This window comes from Rhamphochromis longiceps, linkage group LG2, assembly GCF_057381845.1.
Source record: "Rhamphochromis longiceps isolate RC_006_pf linkage group LG2, R_longiceps_female_GT1.1, whole genome shotgun sequence".
Taxonomy (NCBI): Eukaryota; Metazoa; Chordata; class Actinopteri; order Cichliformes; family Cichlidae; genus Rhamphochromis; species Rhamphochromis longiceps.
The window spans coordinates 36,662,053-36,677,448 of NC_140558.1; the positions used below are offsets into that span (position 1 = coordinate 36,662,053).

Genomic DNA, 15,396 nt, shown 5'->3' on the forward strand with positions numbered 1-15,396 from the left:
AATGTTTTGGAAGAATGTAGGATACAACTAAATGAGGTGACTCTAAAAATTTAAACTGTATTATGATTGAGGAGAAGAGGGAAACACCAACATGTATATGTTTACATGTGTGGACACATGGGTACTGAAAGAAAGTTCACAAAGGCACTGGTGGAAGAACAGAAGATCATGTGATCATGTCAGCAGGATCATTTCTGAAAAGTCACTTGCCTTATTCAGCAATGGGTTTGAGTTGCACGTACCAGCTCAGCCAGAAACCTCTGCTTATCCAGTGTTTGTAAAGTGAACATGAATTTTCCACAAGCGTAAATATGCTGCGGCCCGTGTGTTGAAAGTGAGATTATCTGCTGTGTCACTTTGCCACGAGTGATACGATAAAACACCACCAAGGACTCTCAAAGCTGTGGGGCCGTGATGAAAACTTCACAACTGACATGGCAGTTATTCATTGTGCTTTCACAGGCAGACTGTGCATGGCACTCAGTGCTGGGTCTCAAGGGAATGACGCGATAGTTGTTGTAGGCCAGTCTTTCCCAGTAGCTTTCAGTTACGTAATATTTCCTTAGACATCAAATCTAATGAGAGACAGGAAGCATAATGCGGAAGCGACAAGACAGAAGGGGCCAAGCTAGTTGTTAAGTAAAGGTGACATAATATAGTCACAGCATGTGAAAAATGCTGTAACAGCTCTTGTATTTGTATATTTTCAATATACATTTAGTTCTGATTTTCCTTCCAATAATCAATGGAAAGACAATAATGGTTCACTTGTTTTTCATTGTCAAAAAAATCCTGTCAGCTTCATGATTTGGACACGTCCACAGTCCAATGAAGGAGAAACGGGTCATTTTATGCTTGTGCACGCATCCTCATTATTCACAATGCAGAATGTACAAAACACTCAGGCCTCACCCAGCAAACCAATCAGCTTGCCTGTATTTTACTTGGCAAACATCTTCTGCTACAGCTACTGTTGTCTGTGTCAGCTGTGCTTTTCATTAAGCTGTTATATTTGCGATGGTGTTCACAACACGTCTCTCTGACCCCTCTGGGTGGGTGCTGTGTACCTGACTTAGCAGCTTAGATTTTTTTTTCAATATTTTAATCTCTTGGCAAACCACATAATAATCTAAAGTAATATAAATATTTCATCATTATATGCCCTAATGTGGATATAAGTTATATTAATGATTGATGTATGTAACCTTTACATACAATGTGGGTCAAATTTTGACGCATATTAACAGTAAAAACGACACTAAATTTCATTGCTTTAGTCCAAGTGACCCATAAGATGACAAATCACATAGAGCAGGCATACACTGGTGCAAAATCTTGAATAGCATTTTCACCTGCGTGTCGAAGCGCCGCGGTGTACCTAAATAATCTAATAATAAACACATTACAATCAATTTATTGGCAGCCTACTGAGATTAAACTGAGCACGAACTCATATTAAAACAGAGATTAAAAAAGCAGCTGAGAGGTCATAAGATTAGAAACACACCTGGGCTGCTGTTTCAGTGAGTGTGGGAAGCAAATTTGTAAGTCCCACACACACACACAAGGTTTCCTATCACTGCTTTGAATGCTCCGACTGGTCTGTAATAAACTATTTTTATGGTTTGTGTTCCAATTGTTAATTACTGTTGAATTAAACATAGTAATTATGAAGGTTTGTTTATGAAAAAGCATTAAGAACAGAATGTTAAATAATAATAATAATAATGGATTGGATTTATATAGCACTTTTCAAGGCACCCAAAGCGCTTTACAATACCACTATTCATTCACTCTCACATTCACACACTGGTGGAGGCAAGCTACAGTTGTAGCCACAGCTGCCCTGGGGCAGACTGACAGAAGCGAGGCTGCCATATCGCGCCATCGGCCCCTCTGGCCAACACCAGTAGGCAAGTAGGGTAAAGTGTCTTGCCCAGGGACACAACGACCAGGACAGAGGGCCCAGGGATCGAACCGGCGACCTTCCGGGTACAGATACGCTTCCCAACCCCCTGAGCCCGTAAATAGCTGTAATGGTTATATAGTAAACTCATATTTATATGCATGGTTATATAATAAATCCCAACAATTCTAGAATTTTCTTTCCATTTTCACCTTTAATAAAATATATTATTTCAAATTGAAGTAATTACAGCTGTTCTTGCTTTGACTCTTACATAAAATGTTTATTGGGGAAAAACAGTAGATGTGTTTCTCCAAAAATGAGCAAAAATGAAGAAGCTCCTCGGATGAGAGGCGAAACACCGTCAAAAAACTTAAAGAAGTCCAGTCGCTTTCTTTCCAAGTTCTTTAGACTGTCATGACCTGGATGACTGAGAACCTACACAGACAACAACATGCAAGAGTAAAGAAGCAATCTACAAACCTTGCACTGATAAAAGAGACCCTTTTTTTCTCTTTTTCACTTATGCAGTCTTTGGGAGACACATTTGGTGGATGCCAGCACTGTGCTGAAAACATGGTGGCATTTTTCATTGTAGCAATGACTCAGGGTTTTAAAAACACAGAGCCAAACAACGGCCGCTGGGTTGCCATCACTCAGAGTGACTCAGACTCAGCAAACTGTTCTTTCTGTTATTGCATTTGAGAAAATAAGACAAAACGAATAACCGTGTCATATGAATACACCAACGAGCCAGCAGCTACATAATTGTATTACAGTCAATGAAATGTGGCTGTATGGTGCTTGTCTGTCTGTGTGACTCTCTCTTGCTGTTAGGCACTCTTTTTTCCCCTCAGTCACGTCTCTTTCTGTTCCTCGTCTGTTTTTTCACGTGGGAGCTAACCAGGCATTTCTGCCATATTAATAAGTGAATATATAATCCATTTGCAGTGGGAATCATTGAGGGAGAAAGGAAGACAGCGAAGTCTATCATACTGTAAGGCTTATGTGGTGGAAGGTGGGGTGAGGTGGAAGAAAAGTGCCAAGTAACATTCAGATCCTAGCAAGCTGGTATGTTTCTTACATGTGGCACGCAGCCACGAAGCTGTATTTCTAAAAGGTTACAGTGAGTGACTCATGTATTTATTGATTAGAGTATATGTACAAAGTTTTTAAGTAGTCTCTAGCCACTCAATAGCTCATATGCACCTTAAAAATGTAATAAGAAAAGCTGTCAAAATATCAGAATCATGTTGTTTTAAAAGAGCAATGATTTGTTGTGTATTGGAAAGCTAATTTGGTTGGTATATGCCTAAAAGATTTCAGCCTTATGTATACAATGCCATGTCGAGTAAACTTTATTTTAGAAAGAAAGAAAGAACGGTTAAATCAAGAGGCCAGAGGTAAACGTCAGCTACAAGACATTATCTGTGGGGGCAGCAGGTATTTTTTGCTGCGTTGCTGAAGGACATTTCCTTTGAACTTATTCATCGGTTGGAGATATTGAACCTGGATTATGTGGTCATAGGGCAGCTTTCCTGCTGATGACTTCATTTTGCTGTCAGTCCAAGCCTAGAGTTTAAGATGTGAAGCATATTGATGTAAACCCTTTTGGCTTCTGAAAGAATCCTTCAACATTTTTGAAATGTTCCCTTTTTTGATCGATATCAATTTAATATATTTGCGTTCAATAGAGAAAGCACTGTGACTTGTTAAGCTTGGCTCACCACAGTGAATGGAATAAGATCAGCTACAGGCGTATCCTGTGTTATTATTATTCCGTATTCTTCAGTTATACAAGTCCAAATATCAGAAGTACCGAGGCGTGGCATTTGAATTTGGATACAGAGTATTATCTGTTTGGCTCAAACCAGCCACTTTGTATCTCTACTGGAAATATCTTGATTTAATTCCACAATGTCATTGTTTGGACAGTTATCTGTGGGTAAAGCGTACAAGGCAACAAAACAGACCCAGACATGCTCGTCAGATGTCTCTTACAGATTACCAGGCATGCCGCCTTGGCTTTGCTGTTCTGGTCATAACTAGAATGTTCGTTCTGAGCTGTTTCTCTGTTTTCAGAACATTTTAATATTTGTATCGTACGTAAATTATGAAATGTCTTAGATATCAATGTTTTTGTCCTTTTTCTTTATTTTTTTGCTCTACCATAGCTCTGTTACATCTTCTATCTACACAAAGCAGCCAAGCTGGTGACGATAATGTCTTTAGTCAGGAGTCACAGTGGTCGGCCACAGCTTGTCTTGAGGACAGGAATATTTCTTATCTAGCCCACAGTCAGTATCACCGACCTAATGATATCATCTACTGTGGATAACAAGGCTTTGCTATTAGCAGCACAGTATACAGCATGGGCTGATGAAACAATTTTACAGATCTACTTCTGCCTGCTGATTTATAGCACACTGCCGGCCCCGGTGTCTGTGAAATAGAAGTAGTTGGAGAATAATTTAGAATAGAGAACAGATGAGGCACAAACGAAGCTCGAATAAGAGTTGAAACAGCTTTGTTGATCCTTTAGACCTACATGTGTTATATTTGGCAATAACACATATAGGTCCAATATGTTCATTTCATTTTAGCGGTAGGTCTTGCTGATGAGTTGGAGCTCTCCCGTGGAAATAGAAAATAACATACCTGGTGTTTGGCTGCTATTTTCCTCAAGGACTAACTCCTTGTGAAGCTTTGCATTACTGTCAGAGTGGGTTTGCCGTGGAGCGATCTACATTTAGATCTCCATGAAGTTGTGCAGCGTTTCACAGGGAATTAACCTTGAAGGGGATGGCATCCAAATTTAAATCAGGTAAGATTTCATTTTTTATGGGCTTAGACGTGTTATATTTTGATAGCAACTTGTATAACTTTATAAAGTTACAGATATTCTTGTAGTATTTACAGCAAAGACGCTGTATGATACATTCAGTTTTTACAGAACATATGGGATTTATTGCCATTCATTAATTTTCTTAACCACTTATCCGATTTTGGGATTGAAGCCTGCTCCTGTCACAGGGCAAGAGGCAGGGTACAACCTGGACAGGTCACCAGTCTATCAAAAAAAGTTGGATAATCATTCACATCTATGGCATTTTTAGAATTTAAAATCATCAATTTGGACTGTGGGTGGAGTACCCAGACAGAACCATACACGCAAACTCCACACAGAAGAGCCCCACCTGACAGGTGGAATCAAACTGTGATCATTCTTCTTCTTCTTTAAAAAAAATACCCATAGTGAAAAATGTCATTTACATTTAGAAGTGCATGCAACAAGTATGCATCATATTAAACAAAATTAAACGACAACTCTAGCCGTATGTGTTATTTTTCTTCATCTGCATTAATCCATGAAACTGAATAGAACCGCTTCACCAAGAATCCATTGTAGTCTGATTGAAATGAAACTGAAAGATCCTTTAATCCTTTTCAACCATATCACTGATTTGTACTAACCCCACTTTATCCAGGCACCCCTAATCCACAGCATTAAATTCCTCTCGCTTTGCATTTAAATATCACACTGTCATCAACTTGTAATCTGATATGAAATTGTCTACCAAAGGGAACAGGAGATTTGGGAACGGACAAGGATATAGCACACTTTGCGTCACATCTATTTCATTCCTTTTCTTCATGTGCATTCTGCTTGTTTTTGGTATTCCTGGGTCATTTTGGTCCTGACCCAAACAAATAATTTGAAAGCTAAAAGCACAGACAAGCTCATGGCTTATCAAAGAGTCTTATAAACAAGATCAAATGCCAGCTTGTGTCTAGCCTCCTCAGTGTTTCTCAGTTGCGATAACAATCCATTATTCATTTTCAAACCTAACAAGAAATTTCTTGATCCTAATCCCTGCGTGCAGCTTAAAATTTAAATTACTATTGAATTTTTGTCCATTTCTCTTATGATAAACCTCAGAGAGGGGGGAAAACAATTGGGATTCATAACAAGTTGAGTGTGGCATTAGAGTCGTCCTTCCAAACACTTCCCAAGGTTCCTTTCTTTTTCTGAGCAACTTTATTTGAATTCCCCCACAAGACTTATAAATGAAAGTGAGCATCTCCTAGCTGTCTGCTCCCATTTATCGCTGTACCCCCAACTGTTCAGAGATCTCTTAAATGTTCAGTCAGTCTCTTGTAGCTTGAAGGTCACATGAGTTCATTTGGAGTTCAGAAATCTGTGGCATCCTATTCAGAACTACAGAGCAACACTGTGAAAGCTACTGCATTTACTGTTCGGCATTCTTTTTTTTCTGCATAATTATTTCTTTATTTCAAATTTTCTAGTGGAATAAGAGCCTTATAGTGAATTACACAGCTCTTAAATGTAAAAGGTAAAAAAAAAAGTTTTTAAAATGCTGTTCTTTGGAAGTTGGACACAAACAAAAACAGTTAACATTTGAACTGATTTTAAGCATCCCTGATGGTCTCATTAACTGGACCCCAGACTGCAGGGAGACGAGCACGACTCCCTATTTTTCATACCATACAATTCATCAGTCTCAAGGGTTTTGCCCTATAAAATATTATCCTCAGACAAAAACCCCGTTTCCCAGAAGGCTTGTGTTACTGACACGTCCAGATTCTGAAAAGCCTCTTGTTAACAACAGCTGTAAAGTGAGCTTGTTCAATTCTTTCAAGTTGAATCTCTCCCTCTTTCTGTTGCTTTCATTTCTCTCTCTTAGTGTCCCATTTCTCTTGTACTTGTGGGACGATCTTGAATTAATTAAAAGAAAAGACTTTGAAGTTAGATACTTGGCCTCGGGGCATTCTGTTTCATTTTTGTTGTGGTGGGAGTTGCGCTGTTGTTCTGTTGTTACGTTGTAACAACCCAGAGATTCTGCTACTGGTCAGTGTCATGTTATTAGGCAAAAGATGCAGTTCAGCATAAAATTGTCTCTTAAAAAAGCAAACACATCTCTAGAACATGTGCCTGGTATGTCCAATTTTATAACGCTTGGTCTCTTCTTTTATTGTCTCAGGTTCTTCTTATGATTGCATTATGCTGTAATAACTTAAAGACCACAGTAACTGTTAGTATAGTAAAGCTTTGCGCTGTCTTTAGATTAAGTCTTACAATTTCAGAAATTGCTATTTACAGATGTGTCGTGGTTCTGCTGTGATTGACAGACAACACACAGTGTTTGGATTGTCATCTTGTACCATGGACTGTGTTTCTGTGCAACTTCAGTGCTTAGTGGTAATGTGACAATGAATGATGATGACTAGTTTTAGCTTTAAGAGCAGTCAAAGTTGAGTGAGCGAGTTCAGTAAACCCTTCATCATACTCAACTGTCTTGTAAGAAAAAGGCATCATTCTATATCCACGGCCCCTCTCCCGCAGCTGTCTAGCTACTCTAGTACAAATAGAGAGCCCTCCCAAGAGAAATGGATCATCTGTACAGGAATGAGACCCGGGAGCCCCTCAACATAGTGATGTCATATGAGGGGGTGTTGATCTAACCTGAGATGATGGGCTGTCAGCAGCAGCTGCTGTTGCAGCGGGGCCGGGACGGACAGAATAAATACTGAAGAAGTAAGAAACAAAGCAACGGATGAGACAGGAAGTCAGATTAGCGGGAGAGGATACTTATTGTGATGTAAAATGAAAAGAAAGCTACTGAATACTAATGAAAGTCATACTAATGGAAAACAGAAAAACAGAACAGACTGAATGATGACCGAATTAGAAGCCTGGTCGCTAGCCTACCAAGCTCCCCCTCTCAGCATGAGACTCGTCCCTATTTTCCTCCTGTCAGCCCCTCCTATCTCTGTTACACTCTCTCTATTCACTGCCGTGACATGCTATGTCTAAAGCTGAGTCTGTGAATGAATGATATTACCTCATGCAAATAACACCATCTACCCTGCAGGCCCATCACATGCTTCAAGCAACTAAAAAGCAGTAACTCATCTCTCTCGCATTGGCTTTGATTTCTTCTTGTTCCACTCTAATAACCCTCCGCTCTATTTTCTCTACCTCTCTGTCTCTGCAATGGCCCCCTTTTTTTATATATGTAAATATATGCAATAGGTTTTACGCTTAATAGATTTCAATATAGCAAAATAATCAAAGTGGCTACTGCTGTCTATAGATCTTTCTCAGGCTGGTAATAACACAAGTTATGGCTTGCTATTTAATATTTACACCCAGTCCCTGGCATATCAGTGTGGCTTTTCCATAGTAACCGAAGCAATCTGTCCAGATATTGCTGGTGCAGCAGAAATAGGCAGAGTAATTTTTTTGGCCCCAGCTGTTCACATTTGGGGACAGGAGACCGTGGCTTGTCTTCTGATTGAGGTTTTTGTTTTTCAAGCTATTTTCTTTATTTTCACTCTCATGTTACTTTCATTTTCCTCACTGATTAGGTTTATTGAAAAGAAGTACCTGCTTAACTTTAAGAAAATATGGTTTAGATTTTTTTTTTTTTTAAATGTTGCTTCTTAAAAAAATATATGTTGCAGTCATATGTGCTGAGTTGGAAGTGAGACCTGTTTATTTCATGACTCTGATGATGTACATTTCAGACAGAAAGATGCAAACTGACATGATATTAAATAACTTAAATGATAAAGACAATATAAACATAAAATGTCATCATTGATTGGGCTGCTGTTTAACTCTAACACATATGCATGTTCTGACCCATTCCACCCTTTTATGCTTCTATTTCTACATGTTTTGTGTTACGTTTTTCTCTGCTCCAGCTCAAGCGGGTTTGGTTATCTTTGATGTCCCTTGAGTGTTTTAATAATTTGTTAAATGTGTGTTGTTGATGGTTACTCTGCCTCCCTCTATCACTCTCTCTCTCTCTCTCTCTCTCTCTGTCAACTTGCCTCCCTATAAGGCGTGGGCTACAAGTAAGGCAGAGCCACATCGCCATACTGACCACAGTATAATGCTTAGTGTTTAGTGTCTCATATTCACCCTACAAAGTATAAACTAACATCATCTGTATACATGGAGACATACATATGTCTCTGACCATATGCAGGCCTAACACATGTAAAATACAGAAAACACACGTACGTATGTAGAGAACAAAGGAGTTTCTTTCGACTGCTGTCGCATGGGGGGGGGGCAGCTGTATTCTAATGTATTAATCATCTTGTCTCCAGCTTGCTAATTAATGACCCATCTGTCCCCACTCACTGATGTTCCACTTCAAACTCCCCAATAAACAAACACACACAGAGAGGCGCTGCGGCACAACAACCAAATTCTCGTTCCAGTGATGCAACTCCAACACCACTGCTGTGCACACTGTACGCTGCACTGTCTCATCTGCATTCAACAAAACCTCCAAAGTGTTTATGGCAGCTTCATGAGAAAGGAGTCCTCCTCATCGGTTGCTGTGCGTTTAGCTGGCAGACGTGTGATCAGGCTTATCTGTGTGTGTGTCTATGTGTGCACTTATGTAGGTGTATGTGTGTGTTCATAGGCTTATCAGGTGAGCCCGGGCAGAGTGTCAGATGCAGTAATGGAGGCTTCAAAGACAAGCGCTGCGGTGAGTTCCCTGGCTGCCTTTTAACAACCCCCCCCCCCCCACACCCTTCCACCCCTCCCTCTCCCATCCTCGACTATTCCTGGGACGCAGAGGGACAGAAAGGCACATAAGTAGATAGCTGGATGGATAAGGAAGGGAGGCAAGAAGTGAGATAAGCAGGCAGGTGAATAATTAAGTGGGTGCAAAGTCAAACAGACAACAGGTAGGCGTACATCAGGCTGAGTGGCAGGTAGGAGAGATATTGGAGAGCACAGTTGCCTGACAGTAAGACAGACGCACGGAGGAGCAGACAGACAGTAAGACATTCAGACGCGGCTAGGTGCTTGTACAGGCCACCTCCCCTTCACTTGCATGAGTAGAGATACTTCAAACACTCGCCGCTTGTCTTCTGCTTTGTTCTGTTGTTCTCATCGCAGCTGCTAATGTTGTTTTGATGCTCGTCACCACCATCGCTGATCTGTTTCCTTTGAATGGGAGTTCTATTCCTGACTTCCCATTTGCTTGTTTCCATTTTGGTCTTTTATCCTGCATATGTGTTTGAGTGAACATGTTTGTGCGTGCGTGTCTTTTGTTTTACATCTGAAAAGCAGTCACAGTTAAGGGATAGTAACTGAGAGTTTGATCATTAAAAGTTGCCATTTGAGGTTGATTGGTTTCATTTTTTTCAGGGATCACATAGTTATTTTCTTGCTTTAAAGTGAGATGAAGTTAAATCGTGAGATCAAAGAGTTTTGTAGTAAATAAAACTGCTGTAAGCACTTGTGGCTGCATAAAAGCAAAAATACAGGAAGACGTATGAAAGAGTTAACCTACAAACACAGAACCTACTTTGGCTGCTTCTTATTCAACGATATTCAATTAGAAACCGAATATTTACTGTAACATTTGCAGCAATTCAGCTATTAAAGTCATTTTAATTATCGTGTGTAAAATCTGCAGATTATTTTTAACCTTTTCAAAACTGATGACCTTTTTGATTATTTCTTATTTCGCACCGCATGTAACATTGTTCAACATGGTTCAGACTTCAGTGCATGGCTACTGTGATGGACACTCTCCCTTCTGCAACTATTTTTTTTTATTGTACTTCACGGGCCTTAATAGATATTTGGATTAATTTTTTAAAGTCGTTTACAGTTTATTGAAGAAATATTTTTGCATGAATGTCTTATGTTATAAAGAAAGTCTTGGGGAATGTGGAGATAAAAATAAAAAAAAGGAGTCAAATAGTGTTGTAGAAATTTCTTGTGATGTCACAGAATGTATATTTTGTATGTGTATGTGCAGACTTATGGGTTTCATTGCGACTTCAGAAGACATAAATATGAACTCATGAACCAGCACTGATGTCACAGACTTCACCAGAGATGTTACCAAAATAATTATCTACAGATATGACTCCCCTTGCAGATTCATGTAGTTCAAAACTTTTGATGTTTTTTTAAATTTATTTTATGTTTGGCTTTTGTTTTTGTTTTTTTAAATCAGGAAGTATCCAGCATAAAACTACTAAATCGAACATAAGGAGCTACCCACTCTCGTAAACAGATGTTAAGAAATTTTCTAATCACTCTGTTCCTCTGTAGTGTCTTAAGCTTAATGGTTTAGCTAAACAATAACCTTACAATAAGAGTATTTATTTATTTATAAGCAAAACTGCACACATTGAAGGTAATACTTCTACTTGTAAATACTAATCATGCCAATCCTCCTGCTCCCTCCAAACAGCAAACTCTGGAGAACAACCTAACCAACTTGGTGAAGAGGAACAGTGAGCTGGAGAACCAAATGGCCAAGCTCATTCAAATCTGTCAACAGGTTGAGGTATGTAACATATCTTTATGTCTTTTAATTTTTGAATAAAATTCAAATGGTCTCCCTTAATTGTAACTCAGGAAAATATGACTTCCATATGGAAAGTAGTTTTGTTTGTCGCCAGGTATCATAGCACAGTCAGAGGTTAGTGTCAGCAACAAGATAACAGCCTCGGAGCTGCTAAAGATTCTTAATGAGGGGAGTTCTGCTGGGTGGAAATAAGCATTTCCAAGTCAGCGCCACACCGCGCACCACTGAAGCTATTTATATTTTAGTCTAAGCCTCTTTTTATTTCATTATATTTCTGCCTCCTGCTGGATCATAACCGTGACTTTGCCAGCATTAAAATACGAATTCAATTCTTTCAATTCCTTCACCAGCTACTGATCAAATATTGATTAATCCCAACACTGTAAGTGAATGCCAGGCTCTTACAGTGTTGTCATAAAAAGGTCTGCATCGTTTTTAAAGAGTTGGAGGAAAGTATACAGCAGCAAATTAATAACAAATGTGTCACAGTGATCTTGTTATGTCATTTGGCCATCAATATGATAAGTGATTAGGCACAGCACTTTGAAAATGGAAATAATAGATACCAGTTTCAGTTTCAGAGGGACTGAAGAACACTCGAGAACAAAAGAGTAGCTATCAGCAACCATCCACTTTCAGACCTTTAAAAGGGTTAGTTATGTCATTCACACAACTTCAAACGCTGATTGAGATGACCACTTGAGCAAAGCCAAAACTAAAAGGTGCAACCACTTTAATGTAAAGCTTTAACTGTATCATAAATTCTGATTGTGTGCCTCTTTAATGTCTCAGCTTTGGCTTCCAATACTGCTTAGGTTCTTCCTTGAACTCTTGGCTTCCAACTAATCTCACTGCGATGAATTAGATTTTTAGGATGGATGAATTACTGTTGCATTACTCAACGGTTTAATTCTTACTGGCACCACCCACACAAGAAATTTATGCTTGCCAGCAAATCAGATGAGATTATCTGTCAAATGGCATATAACTCCAAAGTGGAAGCTTTATCTGACTTGTCACAAGGTGGTAATGTGTCACAGCTCCCCCCGGTACGATTAAACGGCAACCTTCGAAGAGTGTTTGCGCTCCGGTGTCCTGGTGTGAACCGGAACCTGTGTGCACAAAATTATACCTGAGTCAGTCTTGTCACTGTTGACCTCTTCCATTTGGGCCTTTGCTATGATTTAATGGAGGTACTGTTCAAAGCCAGTCAGAGAGTTCTAATGCTTGGCCACAGAGTGTTTTCTCAGCTGAGCATTACTAACACATTCGCACACATACACACAGGTTCATGCTTTCAGTCTGTGCACACTCACTCTTAATAAACACCATCATTTTCTGTGAGATTTGACATTAATGGCTGCAGAGGACAAATGCATTTTAGTGCCGCCATCACTCTCTGCGTAGTTCATTTCTTACCAGCCGGGCATGACTCCATTTTCTCAGAGTCACTCTGAGGTCCATGAACAGCAACTCATGCAGCCGCTCATCCAATCAAAATTAAATGATTGCTGGGTGATTCATTAAGTACAGACAAACTGTTCGTCAACAGTGCATGGCATGAGAAAAAAAAACTGTCTCTGTTTCGTCTTTGTCTGCATACCAATGTTGAGCCACCGCCACGACAGCAGCACATCTCATCAGTTATTCATCAAAAAGTAATGAGGAGAGATTGCATGGGGGAGAACATGCTTCACCAACTCTCAAGCAAAGCAAATTATTGGAATAAACTATACGTTTTCAACTCATTTGGAGCTATTCTGGCTTTATGATGTCAGTGTCAAAGGACTACAGTTGTTTATTTATGAGAGGCGTAAGGAAGAGAGACTGGATTGTTTTCAGGTGAGCACACATTAAGGTGCAGAGGCGTTTTATGAGTGCCAGGAAGAGAGGCGAGGGCAAGCGAGGAGAAGAAGCTGGAGAACGGCGGAAAGGCTGAAAAGTAGAGGCTGTAGAGGTGAGGGAAAGGAAAAAGAAAACGAAAAGGCAAGAGGTTAACAGGGCAACGGGAACAGAGAATGGGATAAAAAGACGTACAGTAAGTGTTAGTGTGACTAGCAGTGATCCTTTTTTTTATTCTGCAAAAAGAGATGCAGGCAGTGTGTAGAAGAACACGCTCAGCAATAATGCAATACAGCGCAAAAAGGGAATAAAAAAGTGAGAGTTTTAGTGAAGGGAGAGGAGTGTGTACAAAATAAGAAATCTCTGAAGGGCTTTAAGCATGACCTGGATTTCTCTCCTCCTTGTTTGCATCATACTGTATTGGTGCCGAAGAAATGATCAAACACAGTGTGAATCAGCTTCCAGTGTGTCAGCACACACTGCAGCGATACATCCCTGTCCTCCAGGGGTTCTCTCCGGGGGAGTTATCTTTTTCTTCAGTCTTAGATGCACTGACTTGATGTGTAGGATGCTTCTTTCTTCACCACTAGGCTTGGTGTGGGATTTTTGTGCCTAATGGTATTCGGTTCGGAGCTTTTTAAAAGCATTGATTTGATTCTTAAGCATTTGTAGTGATTTTTGTTTAGTTAACACTCATCACTCATTTTCACTCATGCTTTGATATTAATAGTCAGCAGAGTAAGGGGGACTCATTGAGGCTCTTGGGTGAAGAGCATTTCCCTAAAAACCACTTTGATGTTGAATAGACGCTGATACAGTGACAGATGTAACTGAATTCAGACCCAGACTGAAAGCTGGGTCTGAATAAGACTAATATGCTATCTGTTACCTGCACGTTATTTTTCTCATTCACGAACTATGTTTTAAGCTATAAGCCGTTTAATATTAAGCCAGCTCACTTCTTTTCTTTTCTTTTTTTAGAGTAATAGTAAAAGCTTTTTACCCTCTTCAAAAACACATCTCAAGAGATGCTCTTATTCTTTTGTTGCCATTTCATTTTCAGCACATTTCTATTTAATTCCCAAAGAGCCTCCCCTTTCATACTTTAACAATACTTCCTTAAAGTGCCCTTGAAACTTTCTGTGTAGTGAAGTTCTTGCATTTAATATCTCCCTCTTCTTAATTCATCTTGTAACTTGACAGCTGATCAGCTTTTCTGTCATTCTGTCCCACTTTATCTTGCTCTCTATATGGTAGTTGTCCTCGTCGAGGTCATGGTTCAGCTATGCCTCGTGAGACTGTGTGGTTACAAGGTGCTTGCACTGGCAGCTGTATAAAGAGGAAAACTTTAGAGCCAGAAAGCCCAGACACAGCTAAATGTGGAGTAAGCATTGTTTCTAGGAAGCAGTAAAAACCAGCAGCTGGTGTTTCCAACCGCTAGGATCGTGTTAAACTCGTGTGTGTATCAGAACTGATGGAAAAAAGAATCACATCAGACAGAAGCCTGGTGGGTTTAAATGTTCACACGTGTATATCTACTGATTAAACAGCGAACAGTAAGTCCTTAGCTGAGACCTGTCTAGGTGTGTTTACACTGAAGCTGATCACACTCTGTGCAGAATATGAATCAGTTGTATGGAGATGTCTCTAATGCTGCGTAATCCTTTGCATTAGGGCTCATCTCTCTTTATCTCTCCACAATAGCACCAGAGAGATCGAACCATCTTCTGGCATCATTTCTAAAGCTATATTTCTAAAGCCGTTTGCAGTTCCACTTTTAAGGATGGGAGCATCAATACAATGCGCTAATGGTATATAGATAAACAACATTTCTTCTTTATTGCAAGCTCTACAGTATGTTTGTGCTTTTAACAGATGCCCATACTGTGCATTCAAAGTCGATGTATATCATTCAGCATTCATCCATCCTGGGTGGGTGATATTGTGTGTAAAGACAGGTGGGTTGCTTTCGACTCGGATTTTATTCCAAACAGACACAACTCTAACTTTAAAGCATGGATATCCTATGGCCTTATGACATTCCTCTCTCTTACTCATAGAAATATTGTGCTCAGATTTGAGGCCTTACAGGACAATCACAACCTGACAAAATACGACTTTCATAGATACTTACAGCTCTATTTCTAAACTATACAAAGCTCTCTCTAGTGACAGCAAGGATAATACTTTATACACTAAGGATAAATGGGAAAGGGAATCAGGGATTGCTATTTCTGTAGGGGAGTGGGAAAATGTTTGGTACTGCCAGTGGTC

General features: G+C 39.7%; 1 protein-coding gene across 7 annotated transcripts in view; it reads left to right on the top strand.

The window, feature by feature from the left end:
- mid2 (midline 2) overlaps window positions 1–15,396 on the top strand; it is a 168,308-nt gene that overhangs the window by 94,965 nt on the left and 57,947 nt on the right. For 6 of the 7 annotated variants that reach the window (XM_085426289.1, XM_085426282.1, XM_085426307.1 and 3 more), the window contains 2 exons: window positions 9,370–9,435; window positions 11,164–11,259. In XM_085426289.1, coding sequence (XP_085282415.1) covers window positions 9,370–9,435; window positions 11,164–11,259 — 162 coding nt within the window. The remainder of the gene's footprint in view (window positions 1–9,369; window positions 9,436–11,163; window positions 11,260–15,396) is intronic. The other variant, XM_085426318.1, reaches the window with a different exon arrangement.